The sequence below is a fragment of the Mytilus edulis genome, chromosome 1 (assembly GCF_963676685.1).
Source record: "Mytilus edulis chromosome 1, xbMytEdul2.2, whole genome shotgun sequence".
NCBI classification, from domain to species: Eukaryota; Metazoa; Mollusca; class Bivalvia; order Mytilida; family Mytilidae; genus Mytilus; species Mytilus edulis.
Window position 1 is genome coordinate 59,129,854 of NC_092344.1, and position 18,399 is coordinate 59,148,252.

At 33.0% G+C, this 18,399-nt stretch overlaps 1 protein-coding gene across 1 annotated transcript in view; it reads right to left on the minus strand.

Annotated features, from left to right (window-relative positions):
• Positions 1-18,399, minus strand: part of LOC139514520 (plexin-A4-like) — a 192,242-nt gene that overhangs the window by 93,029 nt on the left and 80,814 nt on the right. Inside the window, exons 8-9 of the mRNA XM_071303881.1 lie at positions 4,879-4,998; positions 2,616-2,720 (exon numbers count right to left, since the gene is read on the minus strand). Coding sequence (XP_071159982.1) covers positions 2,616-2,720; positions 4,879-4,998 — 225 coding nt within the window. The remainder of the gene's footprint in view (positions 1-2,615; positions 2,721-4,878; positions 4,999-18,399) is intronic.

Sequence of the window (18,399 nt, forward strand, 5' to 3'; positions counted from 1 at the left end):
CAAAGCAAATCATTTCACACATTGGTTAAATAAAAACTAGAGGCTCTAAAGAGCCTGTGTCGCTCACCTTGGTCTTGTGCATATTAAATAATGGACACGGATAAATTCATGACATAATTGTGTTTTGGTGATAGTGATGTGTTTGTAGATCTTACTTTACTGAACATTCTTGTTGCTACAAATATCTCTGTCTATAATGAACTTGGCCCAGTAATTACAGTGGAAAATATTTTCTACAAATTTACAAAAATTTATGAACAAGAGGCTGTCACAACGACAGCAAACCGGATTTATTAATATTTATTTGTGTCCTGGCAATATCACAAGAACCATTACTGATGAATGGTGAAAGTGAAAATCATCAATATCAAATTTGACCTCCATTTTGTCATCAGTATCAACATATTAAAATTTGAAAAGCTTAGATTGAATGGTTCATGAGTAAATGCAACAACGTGAATGGAAACGCCATTTTACAATCTTTCAAGAACCATAACGCCTGAACGGTAAAAGTCAAAATCGTCATTATTGATCTTGACCTCTATTTTGTCATCAGTAACAACATATTAAAATTTGGGAAGCTTTGGTAAAACAGTTCATGCCTAAATGCACGGACACAACTGGAAACTCCATTTTTCAATCTTTCAAGAACCATAACTCCTGAACGGTAAAAGTCAAAATCGTCATTATTTAACTTGACCTCCATTTTGTCATCAGTAACAACATATTAAAATTTGGGAAGCTTTGGTAAAACAGTTCATGCGTAAATGCACGGACACAACTGGAAACTCCATTTTTCAATCTTTCAAGAACCATAACTCCTGAACGGTAAAAGTCAAAATCGTCATTATTGAACTTGACCTCCATTTTGTCATCAGTAACAACATATTAAAATTTGGGAAGCTTTGGTAAAACAGTTCATGCGTAAATGCACGGACACGACTGGAAACTCCATTTTTCAATCTTTCAAGAACCATAACTCCTGAACGGTAAAAGTCAAAATCGCCATTATTTAACTTGACCTTCGTTTAGTTGTCAGTAACAACATATTAAAATTTTAAAAGCTTTGGTTGAATGGTTCATGAGTTAATGCACTTACAACATTTGATTGCCGCCCGGCCGCCCGCCGTACATCCCAAAATCAATAACCGACATTTTTGTCACAAAAATCCGGTTAAAAACATCTAAATTTCCTTAAAATTACCAATTCAGGGGCAGCAACCCAACAACAGGTTGTCCGATTCATCTGAAAATTTCAGGACAGGTAGATCTTGACCTGATAAACACTTTTACCGCAGTCAGATTTGCTCTAAATGCTTTGGTTTTTGAGTTATAAGCCAAAAACTGCATTTTACCCCTATGTTCTATTTTTAGCCATGGCGGCCATCTTGGTTGGTTGGCCGGGTCACGCCACACATTTTTTAAACTAGATATCCCAAAGATGATTGTGGCCAAGTTTGGATTAATTTGGCCCAGTAGTTTCAGAGGAGAAGATTTTTGTAAAAGATTACTAAGATTTACGAAAAATGGTTAAAAATTGACTATAAAGGTCAATAACTCCTAAAGGGGTCAACTGACCATTTTGGTCATGTTGACTTATTTGTAGATCTTATTTTGCTGAATATTATTGCTGTTTACAGTTTATCTCTATCTATAATAATATTCAAGATAATAGCCAAAAACAGCAAAAATTCCCTTAAATTACCAGTTCAGGGCCAGCAACCCAATAACGGGTTGTCGGATTCATCTGAAAATTTGAGGGCAGATATAGCTTGACCTGATTAACAATTTCGCCCCATGTCAGATTTGCTCTAAATGCTTTGGTTTTTGAGTTATAAGCCAAAAACTGCATTTTACCCCTATGTTCTATTTTTAGCCATGGTGGCCATCTTGGTTGGTTGGCCGGGTCACGCCACACATTTTTTAAACTAGATACCCCAATGATGATTGTGGCCAAGTTTGGTTTAATTTGGCCGAGTAGTCTCAGAGGAGAAGATTTTTGTAAAAGTTAACAACGACGGACGACGAACGACAACGGACGACGACGACGCCGGACGCCAAGTGATGGGAAAACAAGTGACTGGAATAATGAAATTAACCCAAGCACAAACTTGTGTCATATATTTTACTTTGTTTAGAACAGTATCTATTGAGTACAAAAAGTTTGGTCAGCACCTCATTAGGAACTTTTATGCCATGTTTGGTTTCAATCCATTCAGTGTTTTTTTAAAAGAAAACATTTGTATGTTTTTCCAATAGGTCCTATGTTAAACTAAGTCTCCACTGGTGGCCATCTTGGATTATTGATCGCCTAAACAGTTACAAATCCTAATTTCTACTAACCAGATGACTTATGCAAATTGAACAAACCTATCGCAATATAAATTTATGCACTCAGTTTGCTTTATAATCTGGATTTCTGGATGCACTTCATAAGGAATATTCATGCTATATTTTGGTTTCATTTCTTTCAGTGGTTGTCTAGAAGAAGTTCAAAATGTAAAAAGTAAACACAACTGACGAAAGACAACGAAGAATGTGAAGTGATGAGAATTAAATTAAAAGTTAAAAAGTAAAAAACAATACAATATTTTTTTTCTCTACAATCTACTCACCTCAACTTTGTTACAAATAAAAAATTTTTTGTCTGAATCTGGATCTGCTGTTGTACCATATTCTGAACTACCCACAAAGCACTTCAGTTTCTTGTCTGTATTATCCTACAGATATTTTTTACATCAAGATTAACATGATCAAGGGGTACCAATCTGCTTTATCACCATCTCAGCTATGTGTTATTTAATTTATTATACTGAATGGCCTATCATTATTGTCTTTTATGGATGAATTTTATTCAAAAGTATTTTCTACGACGTCACAACATTAGAAAAATCAACAGAAGTAATGCAAGATCGATGTTTTATTTTTTTAATTTTGAGTCAAATAAAAGAATCTGAGCCAAAAGGTAGTACTTAAGCAATGTCTTTAATAACTTGATGTAAATTCAAATCATTGTCCTTTAAATTATTGATTTTTGATTGGTCTGGACGAGAGGGTGACACTCAAAAAAATTGTCACCCGCTCAGCCATGTGATAGATAGAGATTAATACATGGCCTTTTCCATATCAGCCTGGGTATCATCCCGAGACCCCCATATCAGCCCGAGACGGAGTCGAGGTGCTGATATGGGTCGAGGGATGATACCCAGGCTGATATGGAAAAGGCCATGTATTAATCGCTTTATCATATACTTCCGACAATAGTTTTATGTAAGGCAAATAAACTAATGCAATAACTAAAACAGTCAAACATTTTATAAAGAAAATTAAAATTATGAATCAAATATACTATAGTTGTCCAACAACAGCATCATTAACTCCTTGTATATTTATGGTAACATTTCCTATAGAGGCATTGAACATTTGGAAGAGTTTTACGATCATTACTACTCCATGTTTGTTGTACTATAAAATGATTCATAATTGTCAATGGCATTTGTTAGCAAGTATTAAACTATCCCCACAAAAGTTCCCGTAAATTTTGATGTCGTCATAAAAAACATCTGACGTCACAATGGAAAAGTAAACAACCGATACCGGAAACACCGGAAGTAACTTGCACGAGAGGCATTGATATGGGTTTTTTGCACGAGAGGCACTTGATATGGGTTATAATCAGCCCGGGTGGGAAGATATGGCTTGTGCACTTCCGCCCATTACACATATGCAAAAGCTATCATATTAATGCTAAGTATATGATAAAGTAAATTAACACCCTCATAATAGCCATTCAAAATATGTCATTTAAACAGGAAGTTTAATAAATCATCATATATCACAACCAAGGCTTGACTCATCATGTTAATAGTGAACTTGTATACCAGTCACATGACTTTTAACAGTTGAGTGATTTTTTGTATGTCAAGGTCACATATTAACACAGGTGCCATGATATGTATCCTCTTTTAGCCAAACAGTCATTAATATCAAACAAGAATATTTATCACATATGTTGTACATTGTATAAATTAATCAGTATTTGCATTTATTCCAAACCTTATTGGGATTGGTATGCCATGGAAAGGATTATGTGATAATTTAAAACCCTTGAAAGCCCTTGTCATACTAATATGATAACCTAGTTCGAGATTGCTCAGACATGAGACAGCCTTTTTATACATGTTTTTTGGTGTGGTTAATGTTTCTCTGTTTTTTGTTTTCTTTGCAGTGCTTTGTAAACTGCTTTCACCGCTAACAGATATTGTTTATATATATGTACAGACAAATCAATCCGTGAAAATAGTTTTATCAAAAAGTTTAAATTTACCATTGAATGAAATCCACCAATCCATACCTGCCAACTTTTAAAAATTTATTTACAAGATGGGTGCATGGGTTTTATAATCCTAAAATACTTCAAGGAGGCCTTCAAATATATTTTAATGCTGTTTTTTGGCTTCTTCATCCTTTTAAGTCTATAGCCATTGTAAAATTAATTGTTTTGTTTAAAGAAGTGGACAATTTAATTGCTCTTTCAAAAGTTTTATTTGGGAGCCTCAATGGGAAAAATCCCTCGCAAATAGTGACAGTTGGCAGGCATGCCATTCAAATGAACATTCTCACTGTTGAGAATATTGTTTTATGGCAGAGAAATGAGTTTTATGGACCCCAGGGGCCTCGGATGTCACTGTCTTGGTCATAAAAGTTAACTAAGTACTTGTAATACAAAATTTGTGCTTAAAACAGCTAATCCAGTATTTTGATTGGTTGATTTCTGAGTCTTGAGAACAATTATCTTTCTCAAAATTTTTATGACCTCAAGGCTAAGAAATACTATTTGTACAGAAGTAGGTGACAATCTAATGTTGAAATACTTACAAAAAACTCTGCACCAGCTATCTCTACAGGCACTTCTACAGTATCCACTTTTCCATTACTTTTCAGTTTAGTAGGGATCAGTAGTTTAGTATTGGTTAACCTTGGACATCTGTTTGATTCCTTTAAAAAAACCAAAGAGCATTATGCTCTGAGGGATACGATTGCCATAATATTGTTTCCATTGATACATGTATTAGTATTATTTTCAAAAATAATTCAACTGCACATAGTCATGTAAAATGTTATTTACATAAGTTAGGTAGTTACTCAATTTTAGAAATAGCCAATCATCGATTCAAGTGTATGAACAATGTAATTATTAAGTCTTTCCACTTTTCTGTAGAAAGACTTATTGTTTTTCTTCTGATTATTATTATTAAGTCTTTCCACTTTTCTGTGGAAAGACTTATTGTATTTCTTCTGATTATTATTATTATTAAGTCTTTCCACTTTTCTGTGGAAAGACTTATTGTTTTTGTTCTGATTATTATTATTATTATTATTATTATTATTATTTTTTTTTTTCCGCCAACTTTTGTTCTTGCGATAAATGTTTGTTTCGCAATATGTCGCTTAGATATTTTTCATATTGTATCGTATAGTTTATGCGCTTTTAAATTTCACCCTGCTAAGCCAAACCATTTTCTTTGTAAGAGTTATCTCCCTATTCACTGTTTATCATCAGAGTGTATCTCCTTCGTAACAAAAAAAGATAGCCACAAAATTCTTTTTACAAATTGTTCGTTACATCCTCAGTAATTTTTGGCGTATTTGGATCGAAGCGATTCAATGAAATTTTATAGGAGTTATCTACCTTTTCAAAATAAATTTGTCGGTATGTTTATTTAACTCATAAACAGTTAAGCGTATAACCCTGGAATGTTTTTATTTGAGTCCCCAAGGTTGCTTGTTTTTGCATTTTCTCCCTCACTTTGAGAGATACATATGAAAGAACAAGTGCAAAATGTCTGCCTAATTGTAATGAAGATATGCTACATTTAGTCTTATACAATTAAATGGCATCTTATAGGAGTTGGTGCCCCTGAAATGTCTTGATATGAGGTTATTTGATTATAACTTCAAGTAAGTTCATTATAAAGACATTTGACCTCATACAAAAGGTTAAGTGACAAATGACCTTACAACATGGCTACCGGAAGTGACCTTGGGAAAACCGGAAGTAGTTTTTTTTGCAGTTTTTTCACATACAAGTACTCAGAATCCATATATTTTGTACATAAACTGATTACTGAAGACTAAAAATGACTTCCAACAAACCGGAAGTGAACCATTATCACCCATTCTACATACAAAAGTATATAGAAACTATATATTTTTGGAATCAGTGTGAAAGAAGCTATCATATGAGACCGGAGGTAGCATACTATCTCCCTTACATCACTCAAAAAGATAATTTAACCATTATTTATCTCATCAGTATGAAGAAACTACCTTCTTATCCAAATTTCTTTGTTGTGGAAAGACTTTCAATTGTTCTCTGAACAATTGGTTTTTAATTATTATTATTATTATTATTATTATTATTTTTTTTTTTTTTCCGCCAAATTTTGTTCTTGCGATAAATGTTTGTTTCGCAATATGTCGCTTAGATATTTTTCATATTGTATCGTATAGTTTATGCGCTTTTAAATTTCACCCTGCTAAGACTTTCTTTTGGCGTATTTGGATCGAAGCGATTCGATGAAATTTTATAGGAGTTATCTACCTTTACGGAATAAATTTGTTCGTATGTTTTTTTAACTCATAAACCGTTAACCGTATAACCCTGGAATGTTTTTATTTGAGTCCCCTGGGTCCTTACTTAGAAAATGAGGTCAAGGTCAAAGTTCAAGGTCAAGTTCTCAATAGTGACTGTTGCTTGTTTTTGCATTTTCTCCGACACTTTGAGAGATACATATAAAAGAACAAGTGCAAAATGTCTGCTTTATTGTAATGAAGATATGCTACATTTAGTCTTATACAATTAAATGGCATCTTATAGGAGTTGGTGCCCCTGGAATGTCTTGATATGAGGTTATTTGATTATAACTTCAATTAAGTTCATTATAAAGACATTTGACCTTATACAAAAGGTTAAGTGACAAATGACCTTGAAAAATGGCTACTGGAAGTGACCTTTAGAAAACCGGAAAAAGTTTTTTTTGCAATTTTTTCACATAAAAGTACCCAGAATCCATATATTTTGTCATATAGATACATGAACAGATTACTGAAGACTAAAAATGACTTCCAACAAACCGGAAGTGGCCAATTATCTCCTATTCTACATACAAAAGTATATAGAAACTATATATTTTTGGAATCAGTGTGAAAGAGGCTATCATATGAGACCGAATGTGACATTCATTTGACCGGAAGTAGCATATTATCTCCCTTATATCACTCAAAAAGATAATTAAACCATCATTTATCGCATCAGTATGAAGAAACTACCTTCTTATCCAAATTTCTTTGGTGTGGAAAGACTTTCAATTGTTCTCTGAACAATTGGTTTTTAATTATTATTATTTTTTTATTTTTTTTTCTTCCGCCAAATTTTGTTCTTGCGCAAAAAGTTTGTTTCGCAATATGTCGCTTAGATATTACTCATATGGTATCGTATAGTTTATGCGCTTTTAAATTTCACCCTGCTAAGGCGAACCATTTTCTATGTAAGAGTTATCTCCCTTTTCACTGTTTATCCTCTGTGTGCATCTTCTTCGTAACAAAACAAGATAGCGACAAAATTCTTTTTGCAAATTGTTCGTTACATCCTCAGTAATTTTTGGCGTATTTGGAACGAAGCGATTCGATGAAATTTTATAGGAGTTATCTATCTTTACGGAACAAATTTGTCGGTAGGTTTTTTTAACTCATAAACCGTTAACCGTATAACCCTGGAATGTTTTTATTTGAGTCCCCTGGGTCCAAACTTAGAAAATGACGTCAAGGTCAAAGGTCAAGGTCAAGTTGTCAATTGTGACTTTTGCTTGTTTTTGCATTTTCTCCGACACTATGAAAGATACATACTAAAGAACAAGTGCAAAATGTCAGCTTTATTGTAATGAAGATATGCTACATTTAGTCTTATACAATTTAATGGCATCTTATAGGAGTTATTGCCCCTCAAATGTCTTGATATGAGGTTATTTGATTATGACTTCAAATAAGTTCATTATAAAGGCATTTGACCTTGTACAAAAGATTAGGTGACAAATGACCTTGAAAAATGACTACCAAAAGTGACCTTGAAAAAACCGGAAGTAGCCTTTTTTGCAATTTTTTCATCTCAAAGTACCCAGAATCAATATATTTTGTCATATAGATACATACACTGATTACTGGAGACGAAACATGACTCATACCTGTCAACCTCTGAAAATGAAAAGTCAGGTCATGACCTGCATTGAGAAAAAAATCTCAGGTCATAACGCGTACGACATTTTGCGGGCTCAATTGAAGAACAAAAATATGTTTACATATAATTTATATAGTCAATATGTATATGAAACAGTTAGAACATGTATACAAGTTTATTTCAGACTATTGTTATATTCCATAGTAGCAGACTTGGCATTCTTTAAAAGAACTGCACTTGGTTTCAGTTCATAGCAATGCAAATGTGTATTCATTTTACAAGAAAGAAGAGCACACAGTGTATCCTTATTAAGATCAGCCCTAAACTCTGTAGCTATTTTCTTTACTAAAGAAAATGCCCTCTCACTGTCTGCATTGCTGTTTGGCAAAACCAGTAATGTTTAAGCAAGTTTTGACAAAACAAAAAATCTTGGCTTGTTAATAAAAATGTCATGCAACTTGGACATTTCTCCCCAAAATGTACCAATGTCAGTTTCAGGGGAAGTGCAAAGTGGAAGTTCATCTAATGGGGTCAACTGATAGTCACTGAACTCATCTTGTAGCTGTGTTGTCTCTTCATATCGTTACATAGCTCAGGTAAACAGTCCTACATTTTGACTTTTGGTTACATTGAAAAAGACCGATAAAACCGAAGGTCGTATTACTTCAAAATACCGGAAACAATTCCGGTCAGAAATCCGGGTGAAACGGGTAATGTTAGAAATTCCCGGGACCCGCCAGGTAAAGAAAAACTCCCGGGTGAGAGGTGAAAATAACGGGTGTCACCCGCAAAAAACGGGTGAGTTGACAGGTATGCATGACTTCCAACAAACCGGAAGTGGCCAATTATCTCCCCTTCTACATACAATAGTATATAGAAACTATATATTTTTGGAATCAGTGTGAAATCATATGAAACCGGAAGTGACATTTATTTCACCGGAAGTAGCATATTATCTCCCTTTTATCACTCAAAAATATAATTAAACCGTTATTTATCTCATCATTATGAAAAAAATATCTTCTTATCGAAATTTCTTTGGTGTGGAAAGACTTTCAATTGTTCTCTGAACAATTGGTTTTTAATTGTGTTTTATTTTTGTACTATCAATTCCAAGTTTACTTTCCACAGCAAATTCACCGAGAGTGAGAGAAGGTATAAATTTCACTTCATATCTTATCACCTATTTTCCTAGGTAAATTCTAGGAGGAACCCCATTTCTAACTCTTTAAATATTTAATTTCCTTTGGGTCAGTGGGCATGCGTACACATTCCTCTGTTTATATTGTGATTGCTATTTTATATAATACAACTTCTATCGACAGAACGATTTAATTTTCTCGACGTATTGTCGTATTTTGATTCAGGATTGACGGAAGTTACTTACAGAAGGGAGACAACTCGAAGCTATAATATGGAAGAGGGACTAAAGATACCAGAGGGACAATCAAACTCTTAAATTGAAAATAAACTGACAACGCCTGGCTAAAAATGAAAGGAGACAAACAGACAAAAATAGAACACATGACGCATAGAAAACTAAAGATTAAGCAACACAAACCCCACCAAAAACAAGGGGTGATCTCAGGTGCTCCGGAAGGGTAAGCAGATCCTGCTTCACATGTGGTACCCGTAGTGTTGCTTATGTTATAACAAAGCCGGTAAATATTCCATTTCGGAAGGGGTGTTCTAGTTAAGCCTTTACGTTGTGGACTACATTTATTTTAATTCAAATGATGCATATGATTTAAAATTATGCAACAATAACCATCAATGGCAGACAGACATAGAAAGGATCTCATGAGTTTAAAATTAATCAATGGATTGGGGAATGCAGAGCAACCATTCAATCTGATAAACCTTGAACTTTTGAAGTCAAGAAAACTATATGCATGTACATAATTACCTAAACAAACCCTAAACTTGTGACATATATCAAATGTTAATTAAAAGACCTAGATGGTTCTCCAATTTTTTGATGGAAGTACAATATCAAATATCAGTTTCATAACTGTGATATATAAGAAAAACTCCACTTCAGTTCTTACATGACATAAATAGATTTTTTAGAATTCAGAGAACTCTCGCATTTTATCAAAACTGGGGAATTTCCTCTGACTTGTTTCTAAATTTATAACCAGATGCTCCGCAGGGCGCAGCTTTATACGACCGCAGAGGTCGAACCCTGAACGGTTGGGGCAAGTATGGACACAACATTCAAGCTGGATTCAGCTCTAAATTTGGATTGTGATTAAATAGTTGACATAGCATTATAAGGTTTCTGACACAAAATGAATGTGGTCTAATGAACTTAAAATATTTTTTTTTGCCTTTGAGCAATTCACTATGCTGTTGAATATTAATCCTCTCAAAAAAATGTTTGAAGAAATTTTCTTTTTATTTATGAAATCTGAAATGAGAAAAATGTAACCCCCGCCCCCATTTTTTTTCACATCACCCTTTCCCTTTTTCCAAAACTAATCTCAATTCCAATTTCTAATGGAGTTTGCAACAATAACTGCTCATTTAAATACATCATAAAATATTATAATGTAAAATAAAGTGCTTGTTATCACTGAATGGTAAAGATTGTTTTAATTTATCAGTTGGTAGTAAAAGTGAATATACATTGTATATTGTATAAAACAATGATTTAAGTTGATTCAACTACTATTCTAGACAAAGAAAGATAACTCCAATTGAAAATTTCTTGTTATTGCACAATATTGTGCAATTAGATATTTCTTGCTATTGCACAATACTGTGCAATTGAAGATTTCTTGATATTGAGTAATATTGTGCAATTGAAAATTTCTTGCTATTGCACAATACTGTGCAATTGAAGATTTCTTGCTATTGCTGAATACTGTGCAATTGAAAATTTCTTGCTATTGCACAATACTTAATATAATAATTTTGGATCCTGATTTGAACCAACTTGAAAACTGGGCCCATAATCAAAAATCTAAGTACATGTTCAGATTCAGCATATCGAAAAAGCCCAAGAATTCAATTTTTGTCAAAATCAAACTTAGTTTAATTTTGGACCCTTTGGACTTTATTGTAGACCAATTTGAAAACGGGACCAAAAATTAAGAATCTATATACACAGTTAGATTTGGCATATCAAAGAACCCCAATTATTCAATTTTTGATGATATCAAACAAAAAAGTTTAATTTTGGACCCCAGTTTGGACCAACTTGAAAACTGGGCCAATAATAAAAAATCTAAGTACATTTTTAGATTCAGCAAATCAAAGAACCCCAAGGATTCAATTTTGGTTAAAATCAAACTAAGTTTAATTTTGAACCCTTTTGACCTTAATGTAAACCAATTTGAAAACGGGACCAAAAATTAACAATCTACATACACAGTTAGATTCGGCATATCAAAGAACCCCAATTATTCAATTTTTGATGAAATCAAACCAAGTTAAATTTTGGACCCTTTGGGCCCCTTATTCCTAAACTGTTGGGACCAAAACTCCCAAAAATCAATACCAACCTTCCTTTTATGGTCATAAACCTTGTGTTTAAATTTCATAGATTTTTATATACTTATACCAAAGTTATGGTTCGAAAACCAAGAATAATGCTTATTTGGGCCCTTTTTTGGCCCCTAATTCCTAATCTGTTAGAACCAAAACTCCCAAAATCAATCCCAGCCTTCCTTTTATGGTCATAAACCTTGTGTCAAAATTTCATAGATTTCTATTTACTTAAACTGAAGTTTTAGTGCGAAAACCAAGAAAATGCTTATTTGGGCCCTTTTTGGCCCCTAATTCCGAAAATATTGGGGCCAAAACTCCCAAAATCAATCACAACCTTCCTTTTATGGTCATAAACCTTGTGTCAAAATTTCATAGATTTCTGTTTACTTAAACAGAAGTTATAGTGCGAAAACCAAGAAAATGCTTATTTGGGCCCTTTTTGGCCCTTAATTCCAAAAATGTTGGGACCAAAACTTCCAAAATCAATCCCAACCTTTCTTTTGTTGTTATAAACCTTGTGTTAAAATTTCATAGATTTCCATTCACTTTTACTAAAGTTAGAGTGTGAAAACTAAAAGTATTCGGACAATGACGACGACGACGACGCCAACGCGATACCAATATACGACCAAAAAATTTTCAATTTTTGAGGTCGTATAAAAACACTAAATATAAATACTGCTTAATTCTGATTTTTAAAAACATGCATATAAGTCAAAGAAAATATCGAAACAATAAAGATTATGAGAAGAACATTAAAGGAAAGATGTTTAAATTCAATCCTTTTGTTTGTTTTTACCTTTTAAAGCAAGACAATCTTAAGAATCTGAGATGTTCCTTAATGTTTAGAATAAAACGGTTGATGTGAGGGCATGGTCCTGAGTCAATGGTATAAGTCTACAGATTGCTTGAAAGCAATTGTATCCCAATAATTTATGTTACTTTGTTTAAACCAGATGTTCCACAGGGCGCAGCTTTATACGACCGCAGAGGTCGAACCCTGAACGGTTGGGGCTAGTATGGACACAACATTCAAACTGGATACAGCTCTGAATTTGGATTGTGATTAAAAAGTTGACACAGCATAGGTTTCTGACACAGAATGAATGTGGTCTAATGAACTTTAAATGTTTTTTTTTTTATTTTGAGCAATTCAGTATGCTGTTGAATATTAATCCTTTGATATTTGAAGAAATTTCTTTTTCATTTCTGAAATCTGAAATAAGAAAAATTAAACCCCACCAATTTTTTTCACCTCCCCCATTCCCTTATTCCAAAAATGTTCTCAATTCAAATTTCTTATGGAGTTTTCAACAATAACTACTCATTTAAATACATCATAAAATATAAAATGTCATACAGTCATAATTTAAGTTGATTTAACTACTATACTGAACAAAGAAAGATAACTCCAATGCAACATTTTATATTGGCTAATTTCCAATGGAATTTATTTATAATAATGTTTTTGGCAAATTTCCAATATACATAACTTAAGAGCAGTTTAGGTAAGATATTAAAATGAGTTTCATATACCAACCTTACACTGCTTTTAAATTATGTTTTGTACTCAAGTAATTGTCCATTAACCTGGAAACCCTTTTTCCCCCTTTTTTGCACCTTATTCCTTAACGGTTTGAGCCATAACTCCCAAAGACAATTCTTACCATCCCTTTGTGGTATTCCAATATCCAAAATCTAAATACATGGTTAGATTCATCATATCAAAGAACCCCATGAATTCAATTTTTGATGAAATCAAATTAACTTCAATTTTGGACCCTTTAGACCTCAATGTGAACCAATTTGATAACCGGTCCTAAATATAAAAAATCTAAATACATGGTTAGATTCAGCAAATTGAAGAACCCCATATATTGAATTTTTGTTGAAATGAAACAAAGTTTCATTTTGGACCCGATTTGGACCAACTTGAAAACTGGGCCCATAATAAAAAAAACAAAGTACATGTTTAGATTCAGCATATCAAAGAACCCCAAGAATTCAATTTTTGTTAAAATCAAACTACGTTTAATTTTGGACCCTTTGGACCTTAATGTAGACCAATTTGAAAACGGGACCAAAAATTAAGAATCTAAATACACGGTAAGATTCAGTATATCAGAGAACCCCAAAAGTTCAATTTTTGATAAAATCAAACAAAGTTTAATTTTGGCACCTTTTGGCCCCTAATTTGTTGGGACCAAAACTCCCGAAATCAATCCCACTCTTCCTTTTATGGTCATAAACCTTGTGTTTAAATTTCATAGATTTCTATTTACTTATACTAATGTTATGGTGTGAAAACCAACAAAAATGCTTATTTGGGCCCTTTTTGGCCCCTAATTCCTAAACTGTTGGGATTAAAACTCCCAAAATCAATCCCAACCTTTCTTTTGTGGTCATAAACCTTGTATTTAAATTTCATTGATTTCTATTCACTTATACTAAAGTTATTGTGCGAAAACCAAGAAAATGCTTATTTGGGCCCTTTATGGCCCCTTATTCCTAAACTGTTGGGACCAAAACTCCCAAAATCAATCCCAACCTTCCTTTTGTGGTCATAAACCTTGTGTTTATATTTCATAGATTTCTATTGACTTATACTAAAGTTATAGTGCGAAAACCAAAAGTATTCAGACGACAACGCCAACATGATACCGCAATATACGACCAAAAAATTTTTAATTTTTGCGGTCGTATAAAAATGAAGGGAATCCAGTCATAGTTTGCCATATTCCTGTCCATATACTGATCGATCATGCTAAACGTCAGTTATTTTAATGGTGCAAGCAGAAGTTATATCAAATATTTAACCTTTTCTTCTAAAGCCTAATATTCCAAGGAGGATTTTGTAAAATAAAATGGAATATGTGTAAAATTTTATCACTCTACTTACAATTTGATATTTTGAAGTTCAATCATTGACAGTTTGATGAAAGTAACCTTTTGTAACCAGAATTAGTCTAAATTCAGAAAATTTTGAAGTCTGCATGATTTTTAACATCTGCATTTTCCTAAAAAGGACGACACTTACAGTAACATTAGTAGACCTTTCCAAACATTCATCATAGATTTAAATGTTTCCAGCTGGACCTTTAAACTCACTGTAAGTGATTGATCAATATATTCCTGCTTTCCTGGCTTTGGAATGTATAGTCCATCAGCTAATAGCTATGTTCAGTGATTTTCATAGTGTTTAGGGGAAGGGGTCCAGGGCCCATGCAATTGAGATTAAATGTGTGTGAAATGTTGGATTTGCGGAAAATATTTTAGTTGATTTATAACAATGGCACACAGCACCTGTAGCACCAGCCATGTCCATCTTGAAAGAGGGATTCACTTTGGGGGCATAGTCCCCAAGAGAATTTTGAAAAATTAGGGGCAAAATCCTGCATTCTGAGAAGGAATAAGTTATAATTACTTGAATTGTGAACGAAATTCAAGACTTTGTAAACAAAATACCACATTACGACACCAACTATATCTTGCAATCATGACTATATATACAATTGAGAATTTTAGAGCAGAAAATTGGGAAAAAAAGAGCATATTTCTCTTTGGGACATGAGCCCATATTTGGACCCAAATATGAGGGTTGGAAAGTCCCTGATGTTCAATATATTGGTTAAATTGATCACTTGATGGTAAACGCATAAAACTTTGCATAAGCCAGCAAAACATCTTTAAAGGGAAATAACTACAATAATAAATTGTTAAAATTTTCAGCCATTAAGGCATATTTGTAAGTCTTGACTTGTAGATATTTTTTGCTACATAAAGTTTTTATCTGTCTATTCTAGTTTTCAAAATATTAGACAACAAGAGCTGTCAGAATGACAGTAAACCAGATTTTTTAACATTTATTTGTGTCCTGGCATTTTTCAATATCACAAGGACCAAAACTCCTAAATGGTAAAAGTAACAATCATCAATATCAAACTTGACCTCTATCTTGTCAACAGTAACAAACTAAATAGAAAATGCCCCTCTAGGGGGGACAAACTGTGTGCCCTTAATGCATATTGTAAGATAAAATTACTAAGTCCACCTTCCTAGGATTTTAAGAATATTTAACCAGATGCTCCGCAGGGCTTAGCTTTATACGACCGCAGAGGTTGAACCCTGAACGGTTAGGGCAAGTATGGACACAACATTCAAGCTGGATTCAGCTCTAAATTTGGATTGTGATTAAATAGTTGACACAGCATAGGTTTCTGACACAGAATGAATGTGTTCTAATGAACTTAAAATTTTTGTTTCTCTTAGAGCAATTCACTATGCTGTTGAATATTAATCCTCTCAAAAAAATGTTTGAAGAAATTTTCTTTTTTATTTATGAAATTTCAAATGAGAAAAATTGAACCCAATTTTTTTAATCACATCCCCCTTTCCCTTATTCCAAAACTAATCTCAATTAAAATTTCTAATGGAGTTTGCAACAATAACTACTCATTTAAATACATCATAAAATATTAAGATGTAAAAAAACTGCTTGTTATCACTGAATGGTAAAGATTATTTTAATTTATCAGTTGGTAGTAAAAAGTGAATATACATTGTATATTGTATATAACAAAGATTTAAGTTGATTCTGGACAAAGAAAGATAACTCCAATTAAAAAAAAATCTTGCTATTGCACAATATTTTGCAATTAGATATTTCTTGCTTACTATTCTGGACAAAGAAAGATAACTCTAATTAAAAAAAAAATTTGATATTTCACAATATTGTGCAATTAGATATTTCTTGCCATTGCGCAATACTGTGCAATTGAAAAGACTTGCTATTACACAATACTTAATATAATAATTTTAGATCCTGATTTGGACCAACTTGAAAACTGGGCCCATAATAAAAAATCTAAGTACATTTTTGGATTCAGCATATCAAAGAACTTCAAGATTTCAATTTTTGTTAAAATCAGACTAAGTTTAATTTTGGACCCTTTGGACTTTAGTGTAGACCAATTTGAAAACAGGACCAAAAATGAAGAATCTACATACACAGTTAGATTTGGAATATCAAAGAACCCCATTTATTCAATTTTTGATGAAATCAAACAAAGTTTAATTTTGGACCCCGATTTGGACCAACTTGAAAACTGGGCCAATAATCAAGAATCTAAGTACATTTTTAGATTCAGCATATCAAAGAACCTAACTGATTCATTTTTTGTCAAAATCAAACTAAGTTTAATTTTGGACCCTTTGGACCTTAATGTAGACCAATTTGAAAACGGGACCAAAAGTTAAGAATCTACATACACAGTCATGACAGTTAGATTCAGCATATCAAAGAACCCCAATTATTCAATTTTGATGAAATCAAACAAAAGTTTAATTTTGGACCCTTTGGGCCCCTTATTATGTTGGGACCAAAACTCCCAAAATCAAACCCAACCTTTCTTTTATGGTCATAAACCTTGTGTTTAAATTTCATAGATTTCTATTTACTTATACTAACGTTATGGTGCGAAAACCAAGAATAATGCTTATTTGGGCCCTTTTTTGGCCCCTAATTCCTAAACTGTTGAGACCAAAACTCCCAAAATCAATCCCAACCGTTCTTTTGTGGTCATTAACATTGTGTCAAAATTTCATAGATTTCTATTAACTTAAACTAAAGTTATAGTGCGAAAACCAAGAAAATGCTTATTTGGGCCCTTTTTGGCCCCTAATTCCTAAAATGTTGGGACCAAAACTCCCAAAATCAATATCAACCTTCCTTTTGTGGTCATAAACCTTGTGTTAAAATTTCATAGATTTCCATTCACTTTTACTAAAGTTAGAGTGCGAAAACTAAAAGTATTCGGACGCCGGACGACGACGACGACGACGACGCCGACGCCAACGTGATAACAATATAAAAAATAATTGCACAGAGAACTGGAAACGTTTTTTATTTTTTAATATTTCAAGAACCATACCGGTAACTCCTGAATGATAAAAGTGAAAATCATCATTATCCTACTTGACCTCGATTTTGTCATCAACATGTAACAACATTTTAAAATTTGAAAAGCTTTGGTTGAATGGTTTATGAGTAAATGTAAGACATGACTGGAAACACCATTTTTCAATCTTTCAGGAATCATAACTCCTGAACAGGAAAAGTGAATTTTGCCATTATTGAACTTGACCCCCATTTTGTCATCAGTAACAACATATTTTAATTTCAAAAGCCTTGGTTGAACAGTTCATGAGTAAATGCATGGACACAATTGGAAACACCATTTTTCAATCTTTCAAGAACCATAACTCCTGAACCGTAAAAGTCAAACAAAGTCAAAAATTGCACAGACAACATTTGGCTGCCATCCGCCCACCTGCCCACCTTTCGAACGCCCTACATCCCCAAATAAAAAAATAATATTTTCTTCGATCATCCAGTTAAAAATGTGTATTGCAGTATCGGAATATCAAAAGACAAATTGCAATCTTCATAAAACCCGCATAAAATTTCAAATTTCTTAAAGAAACTTGAGTTATTATAGAGATATTAGAAAGGAAGAATTATGTACAAATAATCTGACTAAAAAAAACATCATAATACACAGATTGTTACCATAAGTATTCGTCACTTTAGATTTTCACTATATATTTCATACGCAAAAGTGCAAACGCTGAAATGTCTCGCCTTCTTTGCTAATTATAGATGAAATGTTGAT